The sequence below is a fragment of the Chionomys nivalis genome, chromosome 19, assembly GCF_950005125.1.
Source record: "Chionomys nivalis chromosome 19, mChiNiv1.1, whole genome shotgun sequence".
NCBI lineage: Eukaryota > Metazoa > Chordata > Mammalia > Rodentia > Cricetidae > Chionomys > Chionomys nivalis.
The window spans coordinates 18,832,009-18,857,068 of NC_080104.1; the positions used below are offsets into that span (position 1 = coordinate 18,832,009).

General features: G+C 38.5%; 1 protein-coding gene across 1 annotated transcript in view; it reads right to left on the reverse strand.

Moving 5' to 3' along the window:
* The window catches only part of Pkhd1 (PKHD1 ciliary IPT domain containing fibrocystin/polyductin), a 428,039-nt gene that overhangs the window by 95,606 nt on the left and 307,373 nt on the right, over window positions 1-25,060 (reverse strand). Inside the window, exons 55-59 of the mRNA XM_057751507.1 lie at window positions 19,324-19,478; window positions 17,343-17,495; window positions 12,364-13,239; window positions 11,245-11,413; window positions 10,021-10,178 (exon numbers count right to left, since the gene is read on the reverse strand). Of these exons, the coding sequence (XP_057607490.1) occupies window positions 10,021-10,178; window positions 11,245-11,413; window positions 12,364-13,239; window positions 17,343-17,495; window positions 19,324-19,478 (1,511 nt within the window). The remainder of the gene's footprint in view (window positions 1-10,020; window positions 10,179-11,244; window positions 11,414-12,363; window positions 13,240-17,342; window positions 17,496-19,323; window positions 19,479-25,060) is intronic.

The following is a 25,060-nucleotide window of genomic DNA, read 5'->3' on the forward strand; positions in this document are numbered from 1 at the left end:
CGGGGGATCTAAAAGAGACTGCATAGAAGAACACAGGGTAGGATGAGAGAAAACCCTTGCCGTACTGCAACAATATAACTTCGACTTAAGAACACTGCTAGGTCCTGAATCTTTCGTTAATTAGCTACATGACTTGGACAACGTGCCAATAGCTCCATATCAGTTGCTGCTCCTATAAAACGGGGGCAGTGAGAGTACACATCTCATAGGGCAGAACATGTACGTGTCATTAAGTGAGATAATTAATCTAATGGCCTCAGCAGGGAGCCAGAGACAGTCATAGTCATGAATGGAAGATGTGGAAGATGATACAATCACTGTCTACATTGTGGAAAGGTAAATAATAACCTAGAGTGTGTTACTTCCTTTTCATATCATCCTGTAGGAATCACACATGAAAATCATTGCAACTCAGAGCATGAACTTCTCTGGAAAGCAATCAAATGGTGTTATGCTGTACTGCCTGGAGACCCAGGAGAGCAAGAAAATGAGGTGGATCAAAGTTGCTCGTTGGGTGTCAAAAAGTACCACTGGAAGCCTGTCTCTCTCTCCTTGGGATAAAAGTCCCTTGCAGCCACATATCCCACAGTCTAATATTTTCTGAGACTCCATTGTGTCTTTATATTTTAATACCCTGACATCTGGAATCCTAAAAGTCTAATGTTTAACCATAAATATCTGCTGAGATTAAAGAGCCATATACCAAGTTTCAATCTTTGGGGCCTATAATTGCCTGGGAAAAGAGAATAGCATTTCCCCCTCTAGCTAGAAGAAAAAGACCTCGGCAAGCACGGATATTGGCAGACAAATCTTCTAACAACCGTTTCTCCTCTCCATTCTCTCCTCTCATTTCCTCCCTCCCTCTCCATTCTCTCATTTTATAATACCGTCTTGCTGTCACTCCCGGAACAAATGGGAAGAACAAGGAGCCTAGAAAGCTTAAAGAAAGACACATTTCATGATCTAGCAACAAAGAAAGGGGAGTGCTGGCCACCCTCTGCCTGGGAAGCCGGGAACAAATGCAGCTTCTGTGGTTCTCCCATCAGTCACTCGGAAAACACTTCATCAATGTGGGAACTGACAGTCAAATGCCAACTTTATTTTCTTTTTTATCAATGTCGTATTTTATTTTTGATTCAAGGCAAGTCATTTTTAAGGTCTTCAGAATGGTTTATAACTTTCTTTCTTGGGCAGTCTCCCAGAAGTAACAAAATTTGAAAAATGTTTCTTAGCTACTCACAGTAAAGAATGGGGAATCAACCTTTTCCCTGAAGGTAGATTTGGTCAGATATCTTGGTCAGACTACGGTGATTTGCTGGGAATAATGTCAAAGAAGTCTGGGAAAAGCATATTATGAAATGAGCTTTAAATATAATGACTCAATGTAGAATAAATAATAACAAACCCATTTTCACCCACTGATGCATTATGAAGATGGTATTTTTGAGGTCATTCTTTCAACACAATAAGATGATACATGTTAAAGGTCTAACAACTTATTTTATTAAAACACTTTAGCTATAAACATTACTGTATCTTTCTAATGTTCTTTTATCTTTCTGATTTGTGTCCAGGCAAGTATGTCTACATCTCTTGTATTTGGCAGTGAGAGTCAATGTCTAACTCTGCTGTCTGACTAGCCTCAAATGTAGGGTAATTCTGCTGCCTCAACCTCTCAAATACTAAGATTTCCGGATTGAGCTACAACGCATAGACTAATTCTTTATTATTAAAGAAAAATTAAAACTATACACTAAAAGCCATTGTCTTCTTAACAGTTTGTTAAGCGAAAAGAAATATATAGTATACAACCATAATATTTAAATTTAGCAACAAAATCCTTGTAAATGTTTAGTTTCTTAGCATCCCCTATGTCTCTGCCTCTAACCAGCCCTCACTCCTTCACTTCCTCTGTCTCTGACTCTATCTCTCAGTATCTTTACCTCTTTCTCTCTCTCTCTCTCTCTCTCTCTCTCTCTCTCTCTCTCTCTCTCTCGTGTGTGTGTGTGTGTGTGTGTGTGTGTGTTAATACCAAAGGCTGGATTTCACACATGCACAAGTCAAAGTCCTCCTGGATACAGAAGGAAAAAAATTAAGATAATGAGCTGGAGTATAATTTAGTAATAGAGTATTTACCTATCATGTACAAGGCCTTAGGTTTACTTCTAACACCACACACACACACATACAAATCAAAATCCTCCTATGAGTATATGAATGCTGAATGCCTTGGCTGTTTCTTATACTAAGTCAGTCTTGAAAACTAGTGTCCTGATTGATGAGAAATTTTGGAAGTATAAGAAGGATGAAAAATTTTTCTTGGGATGGTCTGTTTTTAAATATTCTCTCTATTGGAAGCTCATACTTTAAAAATAAGGTGTAAATTATCACATAAGGAGACATAAAATAAAAATTCAAAAAGTATTTAATTGGTTCCACAGATATAAATTATTTTGTCAAATTGATAGGCTAACCAATAAGTAAATTCTGCAACTATGTCTTTGCATCATGGACAAAAAGAGGTTCTGGCTAACACAAGCTACTGAGCACTGCAGTCCACCTGGAAGACCCTGTCCTCTCATCGGGAGCAGCTCTGGCTACACTGCCTGCTCCCATTCATATGCACTGATGAATCACAGCTTACAGCTTCCTCCAAGAACTAACAAAATCCCACCACTGACCTCCAGTCATCCTCCAACTTGATGAAATGATTGGTACCAGAAGCAGGAGGCAGAGGGAAAGAAATGAGATGTCGTTCATAGGACCTAAATTTGCACTCAGGCCAACTGAATAATCCTGAAGACCTACTGAGTGAGAGGCCTATAGTTAATAATAGTGAACATAGTTAAAAGTTTTGCTAAGAATATTTTAGGTGCTTTTATCAAGATAAAACAGGAGTGACTTTTGTGAAGATGAGTGTGTCAGATTGTTAAACTAAAGCAGTCCTTTAACCTTGTATGTGTGAAATATTGTGCTGTATACCTTAAATCCACATAATACAAATAAATAAAACTGAACAAATTCCTAACTTCTTACCTTGGCCTTCAGAGACTTTGCTCCTGTCTCCCTACACAACTCCTTTAGTGGACTACATGGCACTCATACAAGGTTCTACCCCACCCACCCCTCATATGCGTTGAGGACATTCTTTTACCAGATCACCTGTACTGGCTGGTGACCCTCTTTATTGGAGTCTTATTTGCAATGTCACACACATACATACATCTGCATGTACACACACACGAGAGAGACAGAGAGAGAGAGAGAGAGAGACAGACAGACAGACAAACAGAGAGAGAGAGAGAGAGAGAGAGAGAGAGAGAATAAACTAACTCCTACTTGAATTTTCCTCTGTAGATCAAAATACTATTTTATTTTCTTCCCTTCTCTTTTCATTATTATTTGCATATATATCTTTGTTACAATGTAACTTTAATGAAAGCATGGTTATTATCTTCTTCACTATACACAATAACGTCCATCCTTTAACAAAATGCTAGTAGACACTGTGCTGGGAAGGCACATTTACTAAATAAAGGAAATATTGTAATTTGCCAGATACTGTAATTCATAGGCAAAGGGTATTCACATAAAGCTAGCTTGACTTTACTTCCCTCCTACCTCATTTCCCTAAGGAATTCTCAACTTCTACCAACCTAGAACCCTGAAGTATTCTGCCCTCATGTTACAACATTTGTCCTTCATATATGTGAACTAATCTGTGAGCCAATACTGTATATCACTAACTAGAGATAGACAGGAAATTAATAAAAGGCCCAAATGGGAAGGCTTGGTATTGCTATCCTACCTAAGTAGGTAAGTAATCTCAAGATTTTGTTTTATTGGATTATTTTTGGAATTCTTTTGGATCATTAGAAACCTCCACAGCCACAGAAATCCTTCCTAAAATAAAATGTAAATAGTTCTCAGGGGATCCCTTGCTTGTGATTAGCTGGCTTGCTCTTATTGCCATGTAATTTTCAAAGTTGGCAGCAAATGAAAACTTATAGATAAGTATAAAACAAAATTAACAGCTCACTTTTCCCCTGGCTGTACAGCCTGCACTGCGAAGATAGTGAAGCCCACTGGCAGAGTGTTCCTCCTTGGTGATCCACATGAATGGGTTTAACTCCTGATGCCAAAGTGCTTGACAATATTCAGAGAACTAACTGTGGATATATGACTGAGTGAGGAGGTTTGCGTGTGTGTGAACTAATATATGCAAATAAGATCTGTTATTTTGCAAATTAAAAATAAACCTCAGAGGCAATGGACTCAAAATGACTTGGAAAGATTTGCTAATAAAAATTGAAAAAAAAGACATGAGGGTGTGTCTAGCTTGGTGATACTGGGAATAAATATAAGACTGGTCTCTACTGGTTTCTACTTCCGTCTCATCTGTGTCACCTTTCTGGGCTCACAGAAGGACATATGAATGTCATTCTCTTATGAATAAATCTGTGCTTCTCTCGTCTGCTAGCTTGGTGACAAGAATTAGAAAGTAGTTTTAAAAACAATGATTTTTAAAATACAAAGGTCTTGCATTATGGAAGAATATTTTTGAAGTCAAGGCACCATTTACTGTGTTGTCTTCTTTGTAAAGGGACTCTGGCTGTGTTTTTAGAGCAGTAGACACCAGATTTCACTGTGAGAATGTTGGCACCTATATCAACTTCACTGAGCATGTTAGGCAGCTTTCGCATGAGGAGTCAGTTGGTTTTATAAACCTCTGCGTATGCTCTCAGTAATTCATACAGATGTACTTTCACACTCTGATAGCAAATGAGGTAACGTTTGCTGTATACCATTGGATCATGTTTCACACAGGGCAATAAGCTGAGCAAAATCAAACAGAACAGCGCAGCCACCAGTAGCAATATGATATTTAGATCTGAATGATGTATTACACTACATGGTAAGCAATCTCCTAAAAGCTCATCAAAAGAGTGTTATAATTTAAACATGAGGCATTTGATTGACATCATAGTGATGACTGGTAAGAGTGCTTACAATGACATAACGTATGGTCGGCAATTCTTTTCTCCAGCCAAAGGGCACTACTAACAAGACCCATGCCATCCACCTGAGAAATATAGCTGACCATATGAAAGGGCACATACAGGCTGTGTTCCAGGAAAGTCAACAGGGTGGAGAGTTACCCTCCCTGATTCATCTCTCAGTCTAAAGGTGTGCAGGGATATAACATATTTACATTAGCTCCTCGGGCATTGTTGTGGTCATTTGGGTTTATGGTCTCCAAGAGTCCCATTAGAATCATGTTCCAAATTCCACAGTGGTGACAGTTTGACAGCCCATCTTTACTGACATTATTTCTCTCTAATCTCACTTCCCTACTGGTGTTTTTGTTTTGTTTTGTTTTGTTTGTTTGTTTGGTTGGTTGGTTTTTTTTGTCAGTTTGATGCCTAGACTACTTGAGTCTAAGCTTTGTCTCAGATGTATTTCTGATTCAACACAAAATTAGACACTATGTTCAAGCCTTTACTTTTTATATTAGGATAAATTTCAATTTTTATCTAGCACTGTGGACCACCACCCATCTTATTAATTAAAAAGAAATGCATCCTTGGCCAAAATTCAAGTCCATAAAAAGCCCACTATTATCCATAGTGTGTTTTAAAGTAGAGGATGTTTTTGCCATGATATAGATGTCTGTAGTAGTGGTATAAGTTTTTTTTTTAAACCAATAGAAAATCTTACTATAGAAAACTTTGAGTGAAGCTAGGCGTAGATGTAATTAGATCTGTATATCTGCCTTAGTTGCATTACTAGTCGCAAGTTGGGCCCCTTGATAGAAGGGAAAAAAGGGACAGAGGTTTACTTTAGAACACAGTTCGAGGTACAGTACATCCTGGTGTGAAAGTCAAGCAAGGAGGAACTTGAAGCAGTTGGTCATGCTGCATCAACAGTTAAGAGGCAAAAAGAGATAAACACCTATTACTGATTACCTGTTCAGTGCGTTTTCTTACACTTTATGGTGTTCCCAGATCCTCTGTCCAGAGAAGGGCCACATCCACAGGTAAGACTGTCTCCTCACATCAATTAATGTAATCATGATATTCCGTAACAGGCTTCCTCGGAGGACCGTCCTATGATAATTCTAGATCCTATCAAGGTGACAATTGACACCATTCTAGATTTTATCAAGGTGACAATTGACAACAAAGAACACACTATCCTTTTATTTTTATCTTTACTGATAATATCTCAATTCTCACTTTTGTCTTACACACACACACACACACACACATTCATACACTATGGATTTCATTCCACGATGAAAGAAATGGATTAAGTGGTTGTAAACAATGTCAAAGTGAACACTTCCTCAGCTTTTATATATATCCAGTAGCAAGAACATATTTATACTTCAATAGTGTATTACATCACATGGTAAGCAATCTCCTGAAAGCTTGTCAAATGAATATTTTTAGAATTTAAACATGAAACCTGTGATTGACATATGTGGACAGCATATCATAGTGAATTTTTTTTTTTTTTTTGATTTTCGAGACAGGGTTTTTCCGTAGCTCTTTGGTTCCTGTCCTGGAACTAGCTCTTGTAGACCAGGCTGGCCTCGAACTCACAGAGATCCGCCTGCCTCTGCCTCCCGAGTGCTGGGATTAAAGGCGTGTGCCACCACCGCCCGGCTATAGTGAATATTTTTGCAGCTTTTATATGCACTCAACATATACATGATTTTAAACCTGTACTACACTACAGACCCCATATATTGTCATTCAATTGCAATGCTAAGACTTTAACATATGGAAAAATGTAAGATGAGTATAAAATATATTTTTAAATATGAAATTTTATGAAAATTTAAACAATTATATGGGGAAATAATTTCAAAGGCCAAATGTTAAACTTCGCCAAAAACTCAATGGGAAAAAGTTATAAACAAATAAATATATACCCATTTTTGTGCTGATGTATGCATACACCAGGACATGGGAGACTGAGACAGGAGGATTGGAAGCTTAAGGTAAGCATGAGTAACACAGCAAGAATGAAGCCATATTGCACTACAGAAAATTCCAGACTAGCCTGAGTACAAAACAAAATTCTATCTCTATAAAAAGTACAAATAAAAACAAAGAGCAAAGCCCTGACATGTGTGTGTTATGATATGTATATCATATATATATTATTAAATCAATAACTTGATACACTTGAAAACTTTAGAAAAACTCATTAATATTCTTTTTAATTTTTATTTTATTAAAAACTATCTTTTTCACTTTGCATACCAATACCAGTTCCCACTTCCTTCCTTCCTCCCATTCCCTCCACTTTCCCCTGCATCCCATCCCTCACCCCATCCACTCCTCAGAGTGGGTAAAGCACATTGCTTTGAGGAAGGACCAAGGCCCTCTCTACTATATCTAGTCTGAGAAAGGTATCCCTCAAAAGAGAATGGGTCCAAAAAGCCAGTACAAGCAGTAGGGATAAATCCTGGTCCCATTGCCAGTGACCCCACAGTCTGTCCCAGCCATACAACTGTCACCCACATTCAGAAGGTCTAGTTTGGTCCTATGCTGGATCCTTCCTTTCCAGCCAGAGTTGGTGAGCTCGCATTAGCTCAGGTAAGTTGTTTCAGTGGGTATCCCAATCATCTTTGCTCAAACTCTCACTCCTCCCATAATATTCTTTCTAAGAATCCATAATCCATCCACTGATAGAGCCAGTCAAACAATATTTGTTGAGTATCCTCCCAAATACACATCAGTGAGCAATCCAGAATCCCAGCCCTCACGAAGTTTGTGTTCTAAAAGTTCAAATGGCAAATAAACAACTAAGTAGGCATATTTATAACACAATGCCAGGTGATGGACCTCTAAAAACAATAAAGCAGGTTCACTGACTTTAGAAAATAATAAAAACATTGTTTTGTTTTGTTGCTTGCTTTTGAGACAAGGTCTTATTGAGCTCAAGGTAGCCTTGAACACGCTACAAGGATGATCTTGGAGCTTTCACTTACTGGTGTGCACCAACACGTAGTTTATGTGGTCCACACTTGGCCTTGGGATTAAAATCAGGGACTCTTGCACAGGAAGCAAGCACTCTATCAATGACAACACTAGCTCACACGTATGATTGTAAGATGAGGAATCAGGGATGGCTTCCCTAAAGACAGTCAGGGGCACTAAGTGCATCCCTAACAGAACTACTAATAAGATATTTAGGCAGAAGAAATAGTTTATGCAAGGGCCCTGTGCTAAAGGAAACATAAGATTACAATAATTAAGGTAAGTGGGGATCAAAGAAGTTAGGAAAAAGCATCCAGGATCCAAATATGCAAGTCTGATAAACTTATGGTTTGAACTCAGAAGAGTGAGTAAAAAGTCATTGGAAAACTTAAATGGTGGTCTTGGCTACTAGGTAAAAAGGATGCAGAATGCAGAAGTTGGGGAGAGGAAACATCAACAGGGAGGATGTTCTGCCTCCAGTCAAGAGATGATCCTGTCTACTCTATGCACAGAGGCTGCAGATAAGGAAGATGAGGAATGTGAGAGCTTGGGTTAGGAAAAGGGACAAGGAGTATGCTCTATGTTTTTACACTCAACTAATGAAGGCAAAAAGCAGGGTAATAGGTACAGACTGGAGCAGGAACTGGAATTTAATAGTGAGCATGTGAATCTGAGGTGCCTGTATTTCTTAATAGAGTCAGTTGGGTATTTTTGACCAAATTTCAAGATCAGGTCTGGGTTAGTGATAGAAATCATAAGTCATAGGTAGCATCTTGGCCCTCTTAGAATGAAGAAAATTGTCTGAGCATTTAGACCTAGGTGAGTCATACCCTCAGAACTTAAAATGGCAAGGAAGAAGGAGATAATGGTGTTGTAATAAGAGCGGCGGGGCTGCGTCCCCGGCACCCAGCCGCCCGCATGGCTAGCTTATGCCCCGAAATAATTACATGGAAACTGTATTCTTTTGAACACTGCCTGGCCCATTAGTTCCGGCCTCTTATTGGCTAGCTCTTACATATTGATCTAACCCATTTCTAATATTCTGTGTAGCACCATGAGCTGGCTTACCAGGGAAGATCTTAACCTGCGTCTGTCTGGAATGGGAGAATCATGGCGACTCCCCGACTCAGCTTCTTTCTCCCAGCATCCTGTCTGTTTACTCCGCCTACCTAATTTTCTGTCCTATTAAAGGGGCCAAGGCAGTTTCTTTATTACTTAACCAATGAAACAACAGATAGAAAGATGACCCACCTCCATCATAATGGCTGTGGGAAGAAAGTAGCAAGAGTCAAGGAGATACTAATTAGAATGTACTATATAAATGTAAGAATCATAAAAGAACAAATGAAATTGATAAAAAAACAAAGAGAAGGGAGACCATAAAAAAGAATCTAAAAAGAATAAGCACAGGAAAAGTGGAAACATTTTTCAAATTTTCATGACCATGTGAAAACTCAGTTCAAATGGAAAATCATGTCCTTGGTGGGAGAAGTAGAAATCTCTCTAGGACCCAGCTACAAAAATCAATATGCAGTGGCGTTGTGGTTGTATGAGCAAGGAAAGAAAGTAGAGAGCAGAAGTTCTGAGCACAACACAGTTTAGGAGACATTTGGAGAATAAGGAGATGAATCTCAATGTGCTCCCCTTCACCATTCTCTCCAGAATGACCTTTCAAGTCTTCACAGAAAAGAAAGATGGATTCATGGGTCACTGGGTTAGTCCAAGGTGACGTGAATGCTACCCATGGCTAGGGGGTAAATGAGGATTATTCTCTAACTTGTGCTCAGGGCTGAGTGATGACAATATGTAGATTTGACATGTACACAGGCATTCATACAGGTCCCAGTGGTGATGTCATAGTATCTCATAATGACTGAGTATCCCTCCTATATATGGATTTGGTAGTACATCAGTACAGACTCCAATCCTAGACTTACTTTGGTTCCTGTTTTCATGGGACGACGGGGCCTCTAGCTCTTTTACATGCCTGCTGCCTTTGCCATAGGCATCATGGTCAGACATAACCAACCTGTGTTGAAGAATGATCCAGTCCATTCTGCCTCTGTCTTTGGAAACACAGAAACTGGTGGAGGCAGACCCAGAGTTCTCCCATCCAGATCTATGAAGAGGTATTTGCTTGGACTTTCCCAGTCCGATTCATGGCAAACAGTTTCCTCTAAGTCTTTTCTGTGGAGAAAGGGAAAAGGCAACTCTATCATCTCATGAAAGGCAGCAAAATAAAAGCTCATTGACAGTGCTGTTCTTTTAGCCAGTCAAGGGAGTACCCATCTTTCTATCCTACCACATGAGGGTTTATCCTTCACCTAGTATGGTTGACCTGTATAATAACCCTCCCTGGACATCAGTCATGAGACATTTTGATTTTTGTACTCCCGAATTCCAAAACTATAAGAAATAAATATTTGGTTATTATAATAAATCATCTACCTTATGACATTTTGTATAGGAACAAATGGACCAAGAGGTGTAGCTTTCATCCCACTAGTAAGACACAATTAACAAATAATAACACAGCAGAAATTGTGTAACTAACTGTACTGAGTTACCTACAATGGTTCAGGAATGGGCATTTAAAAAGAAACAGTTTAGGTCAAATACATGAACTTTCCATATGTGGTGGTTTATTTAGCCTATCCCTTTTCTTCCTAAAGCAGATATTTTTTTCCAATGTGAGAAAGCATAACCCATCTTCTTTTTTTTTTTAACTTTCAGATCCTTGAATAAAGCTCTCGGGTCATATTTGAGACCATAAGTGTAGTAGTTACATCTGGCCTATGACTCATGGTTTATCTTCGGAATTCCTAGCAATAATCTCTTTCCATAACCTCATCCTACTCAAAGCCTCCCTGAGCCCCCATCTAAAACTGTGAACTGTGTGTTCCATGATAGAGGAGAGAATGGGGTTAATTTGAATCAGCTGTTTTGAAAATATCCATAAGAAAAAAACAATAAAACTGTCACAAAATCACTTTTTTAATAAACAGACTCAAGAGGGGAGAAATCAGTAGCTACCATTTGTTGTTTGTGAGCAAAATTCTTAAAGTCATATATGAAAGGACAAGAATAGGGGGTGATGGGTAATACATTGGGACCACTAAACCAAGACACCAGCCTTTTCTACGGGGATTAATTTCAATTTGTGTGATGGTGTTATAATGTTTAATGTCTTATGGATTTACAAAGTTGAGAACTGTCTCAAATTATAATATCTTGTCAGTACTGAAAGTGGTACCTGGGCTGTGATTGAGGAAAGTAGAACTTGTTTTTGTCCTTCATCCTTAGCATCCTGGTCTTCTCTGCTGTTATTGGGTACATGATTCCAGTGCTGTATTCATTAGGCAGGATGCAGATATCCACGTCACCACTATAACAACTCTTTATAAAACTAGAAAACGTGACATCTGAAATATTAAACAGTACGTCACAAGATTATATCATGTGCACCACCAACCACAAACAGATACTACACCACATATTCTTTTCAGAATGTATATTATAGCAGCCAATTTAGTTGAACCAGGATAACCCCGGGAAGTTTATTTGAATCTTAGTAACAAAATATCTGGGCCCTACATGAATACTGTATGAAAAAAGAAAGAGCAATTCTAAGCTAGAAAGCTGGTTTAGTGGTTAGGGCACTCATTGTTCTTACAAAAGCCCCGGGTTCAATTCCTAGCAGCCACATCGAGGCTCACAATCTTCTTTAACATGAGTTTTGGGGGTCTAACACTCACTTTCTAGCCCTTGTGGGTACTTCATGCATATGCTGTGCAGATCTATGTATATATGGCAAAGCACTCACACACATAGAGTAATAAAAATGCCTTGAGAAACAATAATTCAAATATATTACAATCCTCTAAAAAAGTTAAATTAAAACCTTGATGAAAATCTATTTTATGTAATATTCAAACAAACTACCAGATAAGACTAAATAGATGAGGAATAAGTACATAATTACCCAAACTTTCTGGTAGAAGATAAACTGCCCAAGTATTCAAATGCTGACTTTAAACCTAGCCATTTTCATAGTAGCCACCTACAAAGCTGAGGTACACTTTCTGTGTCTCAGTTACTTTAGTGAACAATAGGGAAACGACTTCTATCCAAGAGTTATCTTTGAGTTAGATGGTTACAATGAAGTCTCTCCAGCACGAAGAAAGCAGTAACTGTAAGGACCCACTCACTTCCTTTAATATACAGATGTGCCTCATTGACATTCAGATGTCAGCCAGACAAGCGAGCATTAGACCACACTGGACCTTCTTGCCGTATGATTTTGGAATGCTCCTGAAAGTTGTGTGCTTGTATGTGCAAAGCCAAATTTTTAGGACAAACTCCAGAATCCTACCTTGAAGCTTCATGATTCCGGAGACTAAATGGCCGCTTCTCACTTTGTGCCATGGCTCCTGAGGCCACTGATTTGGTTCTGAGGTAAAAACTGGCCACAGAATGCCAATCCGGCCCCCTCTGGCATTGGAAGGTGCTCTGTCTGTTGATGTCCAGTTGGCTGACTGAGGTGTCTTTCTGTCTTGAATGCAGTCAAAAGAGGAGCTAGTGGCCACAATGACTGAATTCCTAAGCACAATCTGCACATCAATAATGGAGCTCGGTGGAGCAGAAGATACAGATGCAACCGTCAAAAGACCAATAGTATTGTCTACCAGAGTGATGTTCTGCAGGACCAAACTATTCTCTGTCTGTATCATGGCACCATAGTCAAAGTTCTTAAAAGCCAGGAATCCAGAGACACCAGTACAGTTGTTGGGTTCATGTCTCTTATAGAGGTGAACGCCATGGAGGCTTGAATGAACCACATTGTCAGACCAAAGTATTTCATAAGAGCAGCTATGGCCACATATGTGAAAGCCAAGTCTTTCCGATCCTGCCACTACATTGCCATGGAGAATGACATCCTTTGCATAGTTCACTTTGATTCCTGCCACCCAAGGAGATGACCTTGTTGACTGCATCGTTAAGATAACAAGGTTATTAGTGAGAGAATAGTTCAGACCCTCCAGATCAATGCCATGGCCATTGGTACCAAACACTATATTGTCATTTAAAACCATCCCATGACTGGTAGATGCATGGATGCCGATGCCACAGCTTTGATGTACGGTAGAAGATATCACCCAGGATCCTGCTGACACACCAGTGAACTCAATGGATGCATACAATGGTGACCCCAAGTTTTGAATTTCTACATTTAGAAGTTGAAGAACACCTGCAAAAAAAAATGGGCATATTCAAGTCAAGTCCTTTCTTATGTCCCACAAAATATCAAAGGAGGTTATTTTGGGGGCATCAAAATATGCAGATATTTAAGTAAAATATAATCATTATTTTTATACTCGAACTATATATCACACCATAAATTCTCACTAACAAACATTAATCAGTGGAAATAACACATTCTTGTCTACAAACAGCCATGTGCAGTCTGGACTCTGATATAAGAAGTAAAAATTAGCCGGGCGGTGGTGGTGCACGCCTTTAATCCCAGGACTCGGGAGGCAGAGGTAGGCGGATCTCTGTGAGTTCGAGACCAACCTGGTCTACAGAGCTAGTTCCAGGACAGGCTCCAAAACCACAGAGAAACCCTGTCTCGGAAAAAAAAAAAACAGAAGTAAAAGTTAGAGAAATAAGGCAGGGAATGACCTTTGGGAGGTACACAACTGGTTTCCATATTCTCTACATGGACTGAATCAAGGGTACTGGCCCAGCATGTGTAAGACCTTACAATCAATTCCCAGGAGTAAATATAAAGAAATGACCTCCATGAAACCCTTTCTATAATTTAATCTTAACTACACTATATTTTCCACTTCATTTTTATGACAAAATTTTGTACATTTTTGATGAAAATTAATACTTACATAGTTTCACTAAAGACTTCAAGCTTTTTGAATGTTGTCATTTTTGTGCATTGTTTTGCTATGCTGATGCTTGAACCTACAGCCCTGACCCTACTAGTTCATTATTCTACTACTAGCTATACCTCTAACATAGCCTTTTTTTTTTTAGTAGAGTCTCATTAATTTGTCATACAGGTCTATAATTTGTGATTTTCCTGCGTAAGCTTCCAGAGTAGCTTAGGTCATAGGCTTGAGCAACCATGCCTAGCTTGTTTTTATTTTTTTTTTAGAAACAGAGTTTGACTATGAAACCCAGGAAGGGCTGAAACTCATTATGTAGCCCTAGATGACTTCAACATCACAACCCTCTTGCCTCTCTCTCCAAAGTGTTAGGATTACAATTGGATACCACATGCCTACCTGTACTGCCTTAAAAAGATATAGTTAAAAATCATACAGAATTCAGCCTATACATTGTTTTTAAATTTGAGTATCAATAACAGTGTAAACGCTTTTGGTAAAAATACATAAAATGCATACTAAATGATTATAGGTTATTGTAGTGGGGGCTGCAGGCCTCTTCCCACAGCCCGGCTCATGGCTGCCTAGCTAGCTTATGCCCCGAAATAAAAACACACAAATTGTATTCTTTTAAACACTGCTTGGCCCATTTCTATTCATTTGTGTAGCACCCCAAGGTGTGCTTACCGGGAAGATTCTAGCCTACGTCCATCCTGGGTCGGAGCTTCATCGCATCTACTCTGGAGAAGAGAGCATGGCGTCTGCTCCAGAGAGCAAAGCTGTCGAGTCTGAGCTCACTTCCTCTTCCTCCCAGCATTCTGTTCTGTCTACTCCACCCACCTACGTTTTAACCTATGAGGGCCAAGCAGTTTCTTTATTTTTAACCAATGACCTTCCTCCATCAGGTTATAAATTAATAATGAAATAAAATAACTGTAACATCTAATTCCCATATAACACTGATTGTATGTCAAGCTTTTCTGTAATGCACACATGCACACACACACACACATACATACATACACACAGAGTACAATTTTATCACAAAGATCCTATGAGTTAGGTCCTATTATTATTCCCATTTTGTTGATAAGAAAACTGAGAAAAAAATAGTTAACAAACTGAGATTTCAACCTGAACATATGACTAAATGGTATGAACCTCATTGCAAATACATACATGCAAGAGTAAAAGGTCCAATACTGTAAATGGAGCATCTTCACACAAAGTCAGATAACCAGACAATAACCGTATGTCAGTCATGAGTCACATATCTGTTGCTTGGAAGGCTACAGCTTGACAACTTGGTTTCTCTCTCTCTCTCTCTCTCCTCTCTCTGTTTCTTTCCTTTCCTTTCTTTTTCTTTCTTTTTTTCTTCCTTCCTTCAACCCTTCCTTCCTTTCTTCCTTTCTTATTTTGTTTCTTAGCTGTTGTTGCTGGGATTTAAGATGTTTTGGTTTGGTTTGGTTTGGTTTGGTTTGGTTTGGTTTGGTTTGGTTTTTGAGGCAATACCCAAGATAAACCATGAAGTTACTTCTTCAATAAACATAGAGGAAACTAGGGATGTGAAATGTCAATGTTACTATGTTTCAGTACTTTTACTTCAAGCTCAAAGATAGACCAGCCTTAACACCTTCAGTTCTCCACTTCCATTTCAGAGATAGGAAACTTAAAGCCTTGCAAATCAGTTGCTGTGAAGAAGTCTGTCCCTGTAAGAAGGAGACAGTGAAAGACTATGTGCCTTTTCTAGAACTGGTAAAAGAACTTCAATAATTAATCCTCCTGGTTGGCAATGACCGAGAAGCTTCTGGTAGATGGTACAGAAATAGGGTTAAATGTTGTTGTATAATAGTAAGCTCTGAGCCAAACTTCCGCCATCTTCAGCAGTTCTGCTGGCCCCACTCACATAAGATCATCACCACTAGGTCTGGTGACTATTTACCTTCCTTCATAGAGGGAATTAGAAAGCGGTTCATAGGACCCTTACCTGTGTATCCAGCCACCCCTGCTCACAAGTTGTATGCAATTATACCTAATTGCATGTGGTCTTTGGGAAGGAGCTAGAGGATATTGGGAGAGGGGATGGCAGAGGTATTATATCTATACAGACACGGAAAAACAATCATCCTTGCTGGTCACCTATACTCCTGCCCAGAGCCCTTGCTATTTTTCTACAAGTAAGCCAAATAGAAACCTAACTAAGCAATAGGAACCTAACTAAGACAGGGAGGGGGTGATATTGATCTACCACTTTTGGCTGAACATTTCCCAGATACTACCCTACACAGTTGAATGTTTCTATTTTAACTGCCTGCTACACCGAGAAACTTCTCTGATTAGGTTTAAGAGGTGTACAAATGAATAATAGACATTGATAATTTCCATCGTAGAGTAGAAATGACGGCCTCCATTTAAAGAGAGGAGATTTTCAGCTACGTGAAAACATTCTTCTGTCTCCTGTCCTTTATTATATTGTGCTCATCACTTGCCTTGCATCCTCATATTATCTCATAGAAAAATAAGAAGAAAAATCTCTTTGATAAAAATAAATGCTCTCCTTTAATTATAGAAACTAAAGTATAAAAGAATCATTTTTAGATTTATCCAGACATTTTCTAATAACAAATATTTTTTAAAAGAAAGAAAAAACAGATATCCTTTAAGGAGTAATAGAAGAAAATCTACATTTTTAGGTAAAAGAAAATAGAATTAATCTGCAGTGGATGTGTGCTCCAAGAAGTATTCAAGTAAATTACTTAGAATCAAAGGAAATGGTTTTATAAATAAGTTCAGATCGTGAAGGACAGATACACAGTGCTTTTTGAAGATGGAGTAGTCCTGACAACATCTACCAAACTGGTTGATCAGGATGAGCTTTGCCAGATTATAGTCAGACCATTTAATAAATAAGGTCATCAATTTTGCAAGATTCTAAAAGAGGTGAAGCAGAAATTTCAAAGTAAAAGATTTCATTGATCTTTTAAAATGATTGAACTGATCTTTAAAACACTTTAAGATGTGGAAATTATTCGTATTTAAATCACAGCCACTCGCTTGTAGCATGACTCATGTCTAACACTAGATATTGCATACTACTGGGAAAATGTAAGAGAAAATTAGGAAAATGACAAAATTCAAACAGTTATGAAGTCATCTGTCATTTCAAAGCAGAGGGAAAGTCCCATCTGCCGAAGGTGTTTTCCTTGAGGTTAAAAGGCACATATGTGCTGATCTCTAGGATGTTATTTAACTTCACACTGCTAATTTAGTGAAGACTGGAGCTGAAAATTCATAGCTTCCTGGAGCACAAAGCAGTCACCTAATTCGATCATTTTGTATTGCAAGTGAAAATTCTCCCAGCTGAAGTTTCCAAGAGCCCCAGATGAGTGGTTCAGAATTACTTAGTAGCTAAACGGTAATGCTTAGAGTTTGAAATTTTCATTTCACTTACCGGAAAACTCTTCTCTGCTAGACTTCCTGAAGGACCCCACTAGGAGTCTCCCTCTACAGGATGAGTCAGGTTGAATTTTAATGTTCCTAGTCAACAGTCCAACCTCAGCAGCTAACGGAATGCGTTGACCATCCTCCATGATATGGGCACTTCCTGGAGAAGCAGGGGTCAGAGGCAAACAACTTTTAACTAGCTGCCTTGGAAATCACCAGCTGGGTACCCTATTGTACCCCACAAATGAAAGTCCCTATTCCTGTTAGAAGTCCTCCCAACATGAAAGTCAGCCTTTCCTCAGGCACACTCCACAGATGTCAGTCAAGAAATGAAAAACCTGTTCGCTGGTCCCACTTTGGGATCAAAGAGAATATGTGAGCAATAATTCATTTCTTCTCAATAACTCTGGGTACTAGGGCAGACCACTTGCTCACAGATTTGTCTAGTTAGTAGAGTCTACACGGTCCTTCCTTTCTTGCATCAGTGTGAGGCTGTGGCTTTTGACTACACATGGTCCATACACTTCCGTCATGGGAGTAAAGAATGCCAAGTCAGATGAGGCAGTGGGAGAGAGTAAACATTAATGTCAGAGAATGAAGGGCATAGAAGGGATGGTGCTAAGCGCAGTAACCTCCTCTCCTGATGGGCTTCTGCCATCAGCAACCTGGACCATCTACCTGAGCAGGAAGTAAGGGGGAGCCTTGTTTTCCTATTTCCATTAACATTTTATGATGACTCCAGTTGCCCAGGGTTTCCATGCTATGCTGTTAAAATAGAAAATCAAGCTGAACATAGTGAAACATGCCTATAGTACTAGCTAACTGGAGGCTGAGGCAGGAGAATGTCTAGAGCTCAGAAATTCAAGACCAGCCCAAGTAACATAGAAAAATCCCGCATCAACAACAATAATAAGTGGAAGAGGAAGTGTTAGCCCTGAAACAATAATGTACAAAGACTTTAGACAGTCTTGGTGAACATTTACACTCCCCTTATATCTAATAAAAATTCACTGATGCTTATTTTTCATGTTTCATTAATTATCACTCCTGAGTTAAACTTCTTTCATGCATGACAGGAGGGTGGTTTTCTTTGATGGCTATTACTTCTATAACAAACTTATTTCCTGTTTTTACAAGAAGGTATCTGAGTTTTCCTGTTTCTTCTGTTTGTTTGCTTTTTTCTTGATCATCTTACTAGACAATATATAAAATGTATTTTGTGTCAAGAAGCATACATTTCTATATAAAGTAAAGTTACTATTTATACTATCCGTTGTATTCCAAGGGACCCAGGATTCAATGAAATGAAATGAACTGGATACTTAGTGTCAAATTTTTTTCTGACTTAGTCAAAAACTATCTGATTTTTAAATACACTTCAACTCTCCTCTTAGACTTGTCATTATGAAAAATTAAATGTCTGTTATATCTAAACATTATTTTGAAAGTAAACAATATGTCAAGTATGATAGTGCACAGTTTTAATCCCAGCACCAGGGATGCAGAGGCAGATAGATCTCTTTGAGCTTGAGGCCATCCTGATCCACATAACAAGTTCTAAGACAGCCAGGACAATATAATGAGACCTTGTCTCAATATATAAATAAAATAAAAAATAGTAAGCCAGGTACAAAGGTATGGGGCATGTATGTTTATAATTTCAGCACTGGAGCACTAACGTAAGAGAATGAGTTTGAGTAGCAAGCTTGTACTACTTAATCATACCCTGTCTCAAACAAAAAAACATTAAAAGGTAGAAGGAAGCAAGGAAAGAAGGAGGAGAGGAGAGGGAAGGAGAAGGGAGAGGATATGAAACGAAGGGAGGGAAGGAGGGGAAGAAAATTGAGAAAAGTTTCTAAGATAAGAGCAGGGCAGTAATCAGGAAACCTTCCACTCAATATTAAACAAGTACACTATGGCTGGGTAGGCTGTCAAGCCGATCCTTCGTGGCCCACCCATTTCCTTTAACCAACAAAGCAAAACCTTACCAATGTGCCGGTGTCTAAGACGTTCATAGATCCTGATGTGATGGCCCTTGACTTCCTTGACCGTGAGGACCTCTGCCTCATGAGGCTCGTAAGAAGAAGAGCTGAGGACGATTTCGTCATGGGGCTGCCAATTCACTTCATCATCTACTATAATTCTATAAACTCAGAAAGCAGGTATCAGATATACTAATAAAACAACAGTGATCAAAAAGTAACCCAAGAGAAATTAAAACACACAACGTAAATAAAAATAAGCAAATCTCACTATGGAAACTAAAAGAGGGAGCGAAATAAAACACAAGAAAAAACTTGGTTGAACACTGACTCCTGTGCATGGAGAAAATCCTGGGTTCATAAAGTCCTTGTTTTGCAAGTATGAAGACCTTAATTTGGTCCCCAGAAACCACATTTTACAAGGCCAGGCATCGTAGTTCTTCCTTGTATTCTCAATAACGTGGCAGAGATTAGTAATCATACATTCATGTGTTTTGGCTAACAGCCAGCTCACTTCTTGATTATGAAACAAGTTGAGTAACAAAGATATTTCTTTTCATGTCTTCTGAAGATAAATTAGTCATTCTAGAGAAGCTAAATAAGAAGGTGAACCCAAAGAAAAACATATAAGCATCCCCCTGAATATTAACCTTCATCAGGCGATGAAAGAAGACAGAGACAGAGACCAACATTGGAGCACTGGACTGAAGTCTCACGATCCAAAGGAGGAACAGAAGGAGAGTGAGCACGAGCAAGGAACTCAGGACTGCGAGGGGTGCACCCACACACTGAGGCAATGAGGATGTTCTATCGGGAACTCACCAAGGCCAGCTGGCCAGGGACTGAAAAAGCATGGGACAAAACCGGTCTCGCTGAACATAATGGACAATGAGGACTACTGAGAACTGAAGAACAATGGCAATGGGTTCTTGATCCTATTGCACGTAATGGCTTTGTGGGAGCCCAGGTAGTTTGGATGCTCACCTTAATAGACCTGGATGGAGGTGGGTGGTCCTTGGACCTCCCACAGGGCAGAGAAACCTGCTTGCTCTTTGGGCTGAGGAGGAAGGAAGACTTGATTGGGGGAGGGGGAGGGAATGGGAGGTGGTGGCGGGGAAGAGGCAGAAATCTTTAATAATTAAATAAATTAATTAATAAAAAAAATTAAAAAAAAATAAACAATATTGCTCAAAGTAAAAAAAAAAAAAAAATCCTAATATTGTCCTGGTCAGACAGATACAGCTATGAGTCTTCAGAATTCTAGTTCCATCTGTGCAACCTCAAAAAGTTGTTTGGTTTTTCAAGCTTTGTATCTTCAGTAATGAAGTTGGACATTCCTATCTCACCCTGATATCCAAATTGCATTGTGTAGAATAGTGGGTGTCTATTACTCCTGTGTGCTATTCCAAGCATTGTGCTTAATTTAAGTCTATAAGTCAGTGGGAGTTTTGTAGATGTATTCCCTTAGACTCACATTAAGTTAATTTTCTCTTCGATCTTTCATGGGTGTGTGGCTTTTTCTTAGTGAATAGAACTGTTTTTCTCTCCATTCACGGTAGGTGCTCATTTCAACATTGTAAATTCACTCTGTAGCCTTTTGCCAAACATCAATGTAGTTATATCACTGTAGCCGATGTCTCTCACTTAGCTAACAGTGACAACAGTCTTTACAACATGTCACCAGTTAGTTGTGCAGCATATATTGACAGAGCCACTAATAAGTGACAGATAATACAGATCCTCATAGAGTCTCAGCTGTGCCCTTGATTTCCCATGTTATAGATAATTTAATAGCAGAACAATTGAACAAATGCCATTTTAAGGCAAAAGAGAGGCTGGGCTTATGGCTCAGTTCATAGAGTGTTTTCCTAGAGTACATGAAGCCATGGCATTAATATCCAGCACCCCATAAGCTTGGTTTAGTGGCGCACAGCTATAATAATAGCACTTGGAAGGCAGGGTCAGGATGACCTAAAGTTCAAAATCATCCTCAGCTACATAGAGAGTTTGAGGCCAGTCTGGACTTCAAAGAATATGTCTCAAAAGTAAAAATAAAAGAGAGAGGATGGTGAGGAAGGAAGGAAAAAAAGAAAATGAAAGGAAGGAATGGAGGGAGGGAGAAAGGAAAGATGGAAGGAAGGGAAAGAGGAGAGAAGAAAAGGAGGAAGAAAGGAAGGAAGGAAGGAAGGAAGGAAGGAAGGAAGGAAGGAAGGAAGGAAGGAAGGAAGGAAAAAGAAACTTTGACAATGAAGATTAAATAGTAACTCAAAGGTGGATAATCAAATGGAACCAAAGACTAAGTTAGATGAAGTAAGTTTCTTGACCCAGTCCAAAGATATTTTTACTAAATAGCATCACCTTGCTAGTGTCTTCCCTGCCTGTTAATGAGTAATGGGGGAAGCAGTAGCTACACATTTCAGTTATATTATTGCAAGCCCTCAAATAACAACAAAACTATGGAAGCAAAAGTCAAGGGAATACCATATAGTCATCTAAAAATTCAATGTTTGGCATAACTGAATTACAAAGAACTTTCTTCCTAATGTATTGACTTTTTAAAAGAAACTATCAAATAATATGCCTCATTTTTTAAAGTAAAAATAGTACATACACAAAATGCAAGACAAAGGATGTCTGTTAAAATATTAACCTATAATATTTTTCACTTAGGAATGTGTTTTTTGTTTTTGTTTTTGTTTTTTTTTCTTAATGAATAGCACACTATGCTAACAGCTTCGGATGTAGCATAGTAGCAGTGTCTGCCACACAGATCCAAGGTCTAGGGCTTAATACCATGAAAAGGGAATGGGGAGAAGAGGATAAAGGAAGGGGGGAGACAAGATAAGGGGTGAGGTGCACAAGAGGATGGGTAAGAAAAACAACTGTTAATTCAAGCCACAACACAGGCAACCAGTAATAGAATAGACAGTAACATGGTCTTCTAATCATGACCTAGATCACCTACAGAGTCTTCTCATTAGTATTTACAGTTATTGAATGAAGTTATTCAGATAATAGACAACCATAATAGTCAATAAAGTTCCTTATAACTGAGACATGCCTCAGCTGAAATGGAGCTTAGGATGGCTTTAGAGCACTGTAGAGAGGTAAATCGATACCTTCATACATTTGTCAAAACCCACAGGATACTCAATATCAAGTGAACCCAAATGTAACTTATGGAAAAAGATGAGTCCTCTTTTGCAAGTGGCCTTTCCTGAGCCTTTTCCTCTGGCCAAATGGGTCTGCTTCCTCTCCTGCAGCCAATTAATTTTAAAGGATACTGACTCCCATTACTGTGCTTCAAGAAGTCTTCTCGAGGAAGACCAAATCCTTAATCACCAAACTTCTTTCATAACAAACTTTAGTGCTCAGATTGGTGTCCTGCCTTCTCCTTTGATAGTATTGGTCGCTAATTAATGGAAACATGAACATGCTGTAATTTATTAGTCCAAACAAAACCCTAAACTAAAAATGAATGAAATTAACCTAGTCTATAAACGAAAACAAAGGGGGAGTAATACCTCCTCGGATTGGGAAGCTAGATAAAACTCAGTCACTCTGCAAATGCACATAGTCTACAACTATGGAGAAAACTGTTCTTAAGTAGAAAGATGAGGTCAAAATAGAGAAGTACAAAAATTTAGAAACTGGAGAGAGGGGCTCGATTGGCCCCAATCCAAAATGAATCAAGAAATGTTCATTTTCTTTCCCTAACAGAAGCTTGACTGCCTATCAGCATCCCTGTCAGATTTTGTGCTAGAAATTGAGCTATAATTCCCATTCATTAATGCATTTGATTTGTATAATTATTATATCAGCTAGGCACTATCACTCTCATAATTACAGGAAAAGAAACTATTACTCAAGAGGGCAATTTAGCAAAGTTATACATTTAGTAAATCACAAGCGAATCTCACTGTTCAAGCCTTCTCATTACAGAGAACTTTTCTTCCTTATTCCTAAAGTTACGTGTTTAACCTCCATGGAAGAGTTGTCCATTTGAGGCTAGGACACAGTGATTCATTAGATCTGAAGAATTCATTTTAGAAGCTGTACACAGGATCACTAATTGCTAGTAAGTGGGAAAAAGGACACCGACTCTATGTTCTAATACATAAACACAATTATGGTAATAACAAATTTTGAATAGTATGTAAAAAACTGATTAAAATTTAACTTGAGGGAGAAATGCTGATATAGTAGAAAATATACAGTTGAGCTAACATGCTCTAAGTTCTAGAAAAGACGCAAGGAGATAAGAGCTGGATGTTTTTGCTGTGCTCTTCATAGATGCTACAGATTATACTAAACAACATTTCCTCTCTCCAGCGTGGTGAAGTTTAAATAGCTTACCATCATTAATTAAGAACCACACCAATGTTTTATGCCTACACAAGATGTTACCATTAGGCAACATCAAGCCACAGGTATATGGAAACATTACTATTTATTAACTTGTTATGTCTTAAATTATTTTTAGATATTTTAAAAATAGAAGACAGTCATATGTTTTATGATTCCCTAAAATTTTAAACCATAAAATCATGTCATAGTGGTTGTTCTGATTAAGCAATTGAGTGTTAAATTAAGAAAAAATGGTTGAATCGCCCAAGATAAGTAGGATGGTGTGCAATGATATACAATAGCTAATACTCTTATTTGATTGTCTAAGTTTGAAACACTAGAGTTGTTACACAAAGCCTTACGTGCAGTGCTTAGAAGAGAGGAAAGAAAGATATTCTACACACAAGATATCTCAAAAGCACATCAGTAATGTGATACAAGAATCAACAGAGCAGATACTATCAGTGGTGGTGTTCAAATTAAAGGTCTGGGTCCTGGGGAAACGGTAACATAATAAATGGTTATTTGTTCTTCAGTGAGTAATTTCTTTGTAGATAACAGCCTGTATTCATAAGCCACTCAAAACAATTCAAACCTGTTAAAACATCTGTTAGAAAAAAAAAAAGATGCAAGATAATATGTGATGCAAGGATAAGAAGGAAGAGGGATCCATTGTGTACCACTGGTAGAAATTTAAATTAGCATAGCTGTTACAGAAAATAGGATGCAGCAGTCATATCTATGGCTCTGCCATTAATAACAGAGTCCAGACTCAAGGTGATAAGCCAGCTGTCTTGTGCACACCTGTGACATCCAACTTCAAGGGATGCTGAAACTGAATTATTACTGGGACTTCATGGATTCTAGAGCCTCTGGTACATGGACACTGATTTAAGGTAGTAGATGGAGAGTAAGAGAGGAGGACCTCAATCACCTTCCTCTGGCTCCTAAGCTCAAACATAAATAGGTATGCGCATTTGCACACACACATGCATACATTCATATACCTACATTTAAAATACATTATATATACATATATACATGAAAAAGAGTGGAGGGACCTTAAAAATTAAAAAGATTAATTGACCTAGAAATACCACCATGGAATACATAGCAAAAGAAAGTCAAGTCAATGTGTCAAAGGGCATGTGTACCTCCATGTTCATTGACTGCAGTGTCTACCGAAGACATGACAGGGGAACTATCGAGTGTTTGTCCACTATTAAAAGAAAAAGAATGTGGCGCATATGCACAATGGAACATGGTCCAGCCTTCAGATGGATGGAAGTTCTGTCATTTGAACAGCAGAGATGAAAACTTTGTTAAGTGCAATAACTGGAAGATTCAGAAACATACTATCTGATCTCACTTGTGTACTAAAACTAAAGTCTGGATC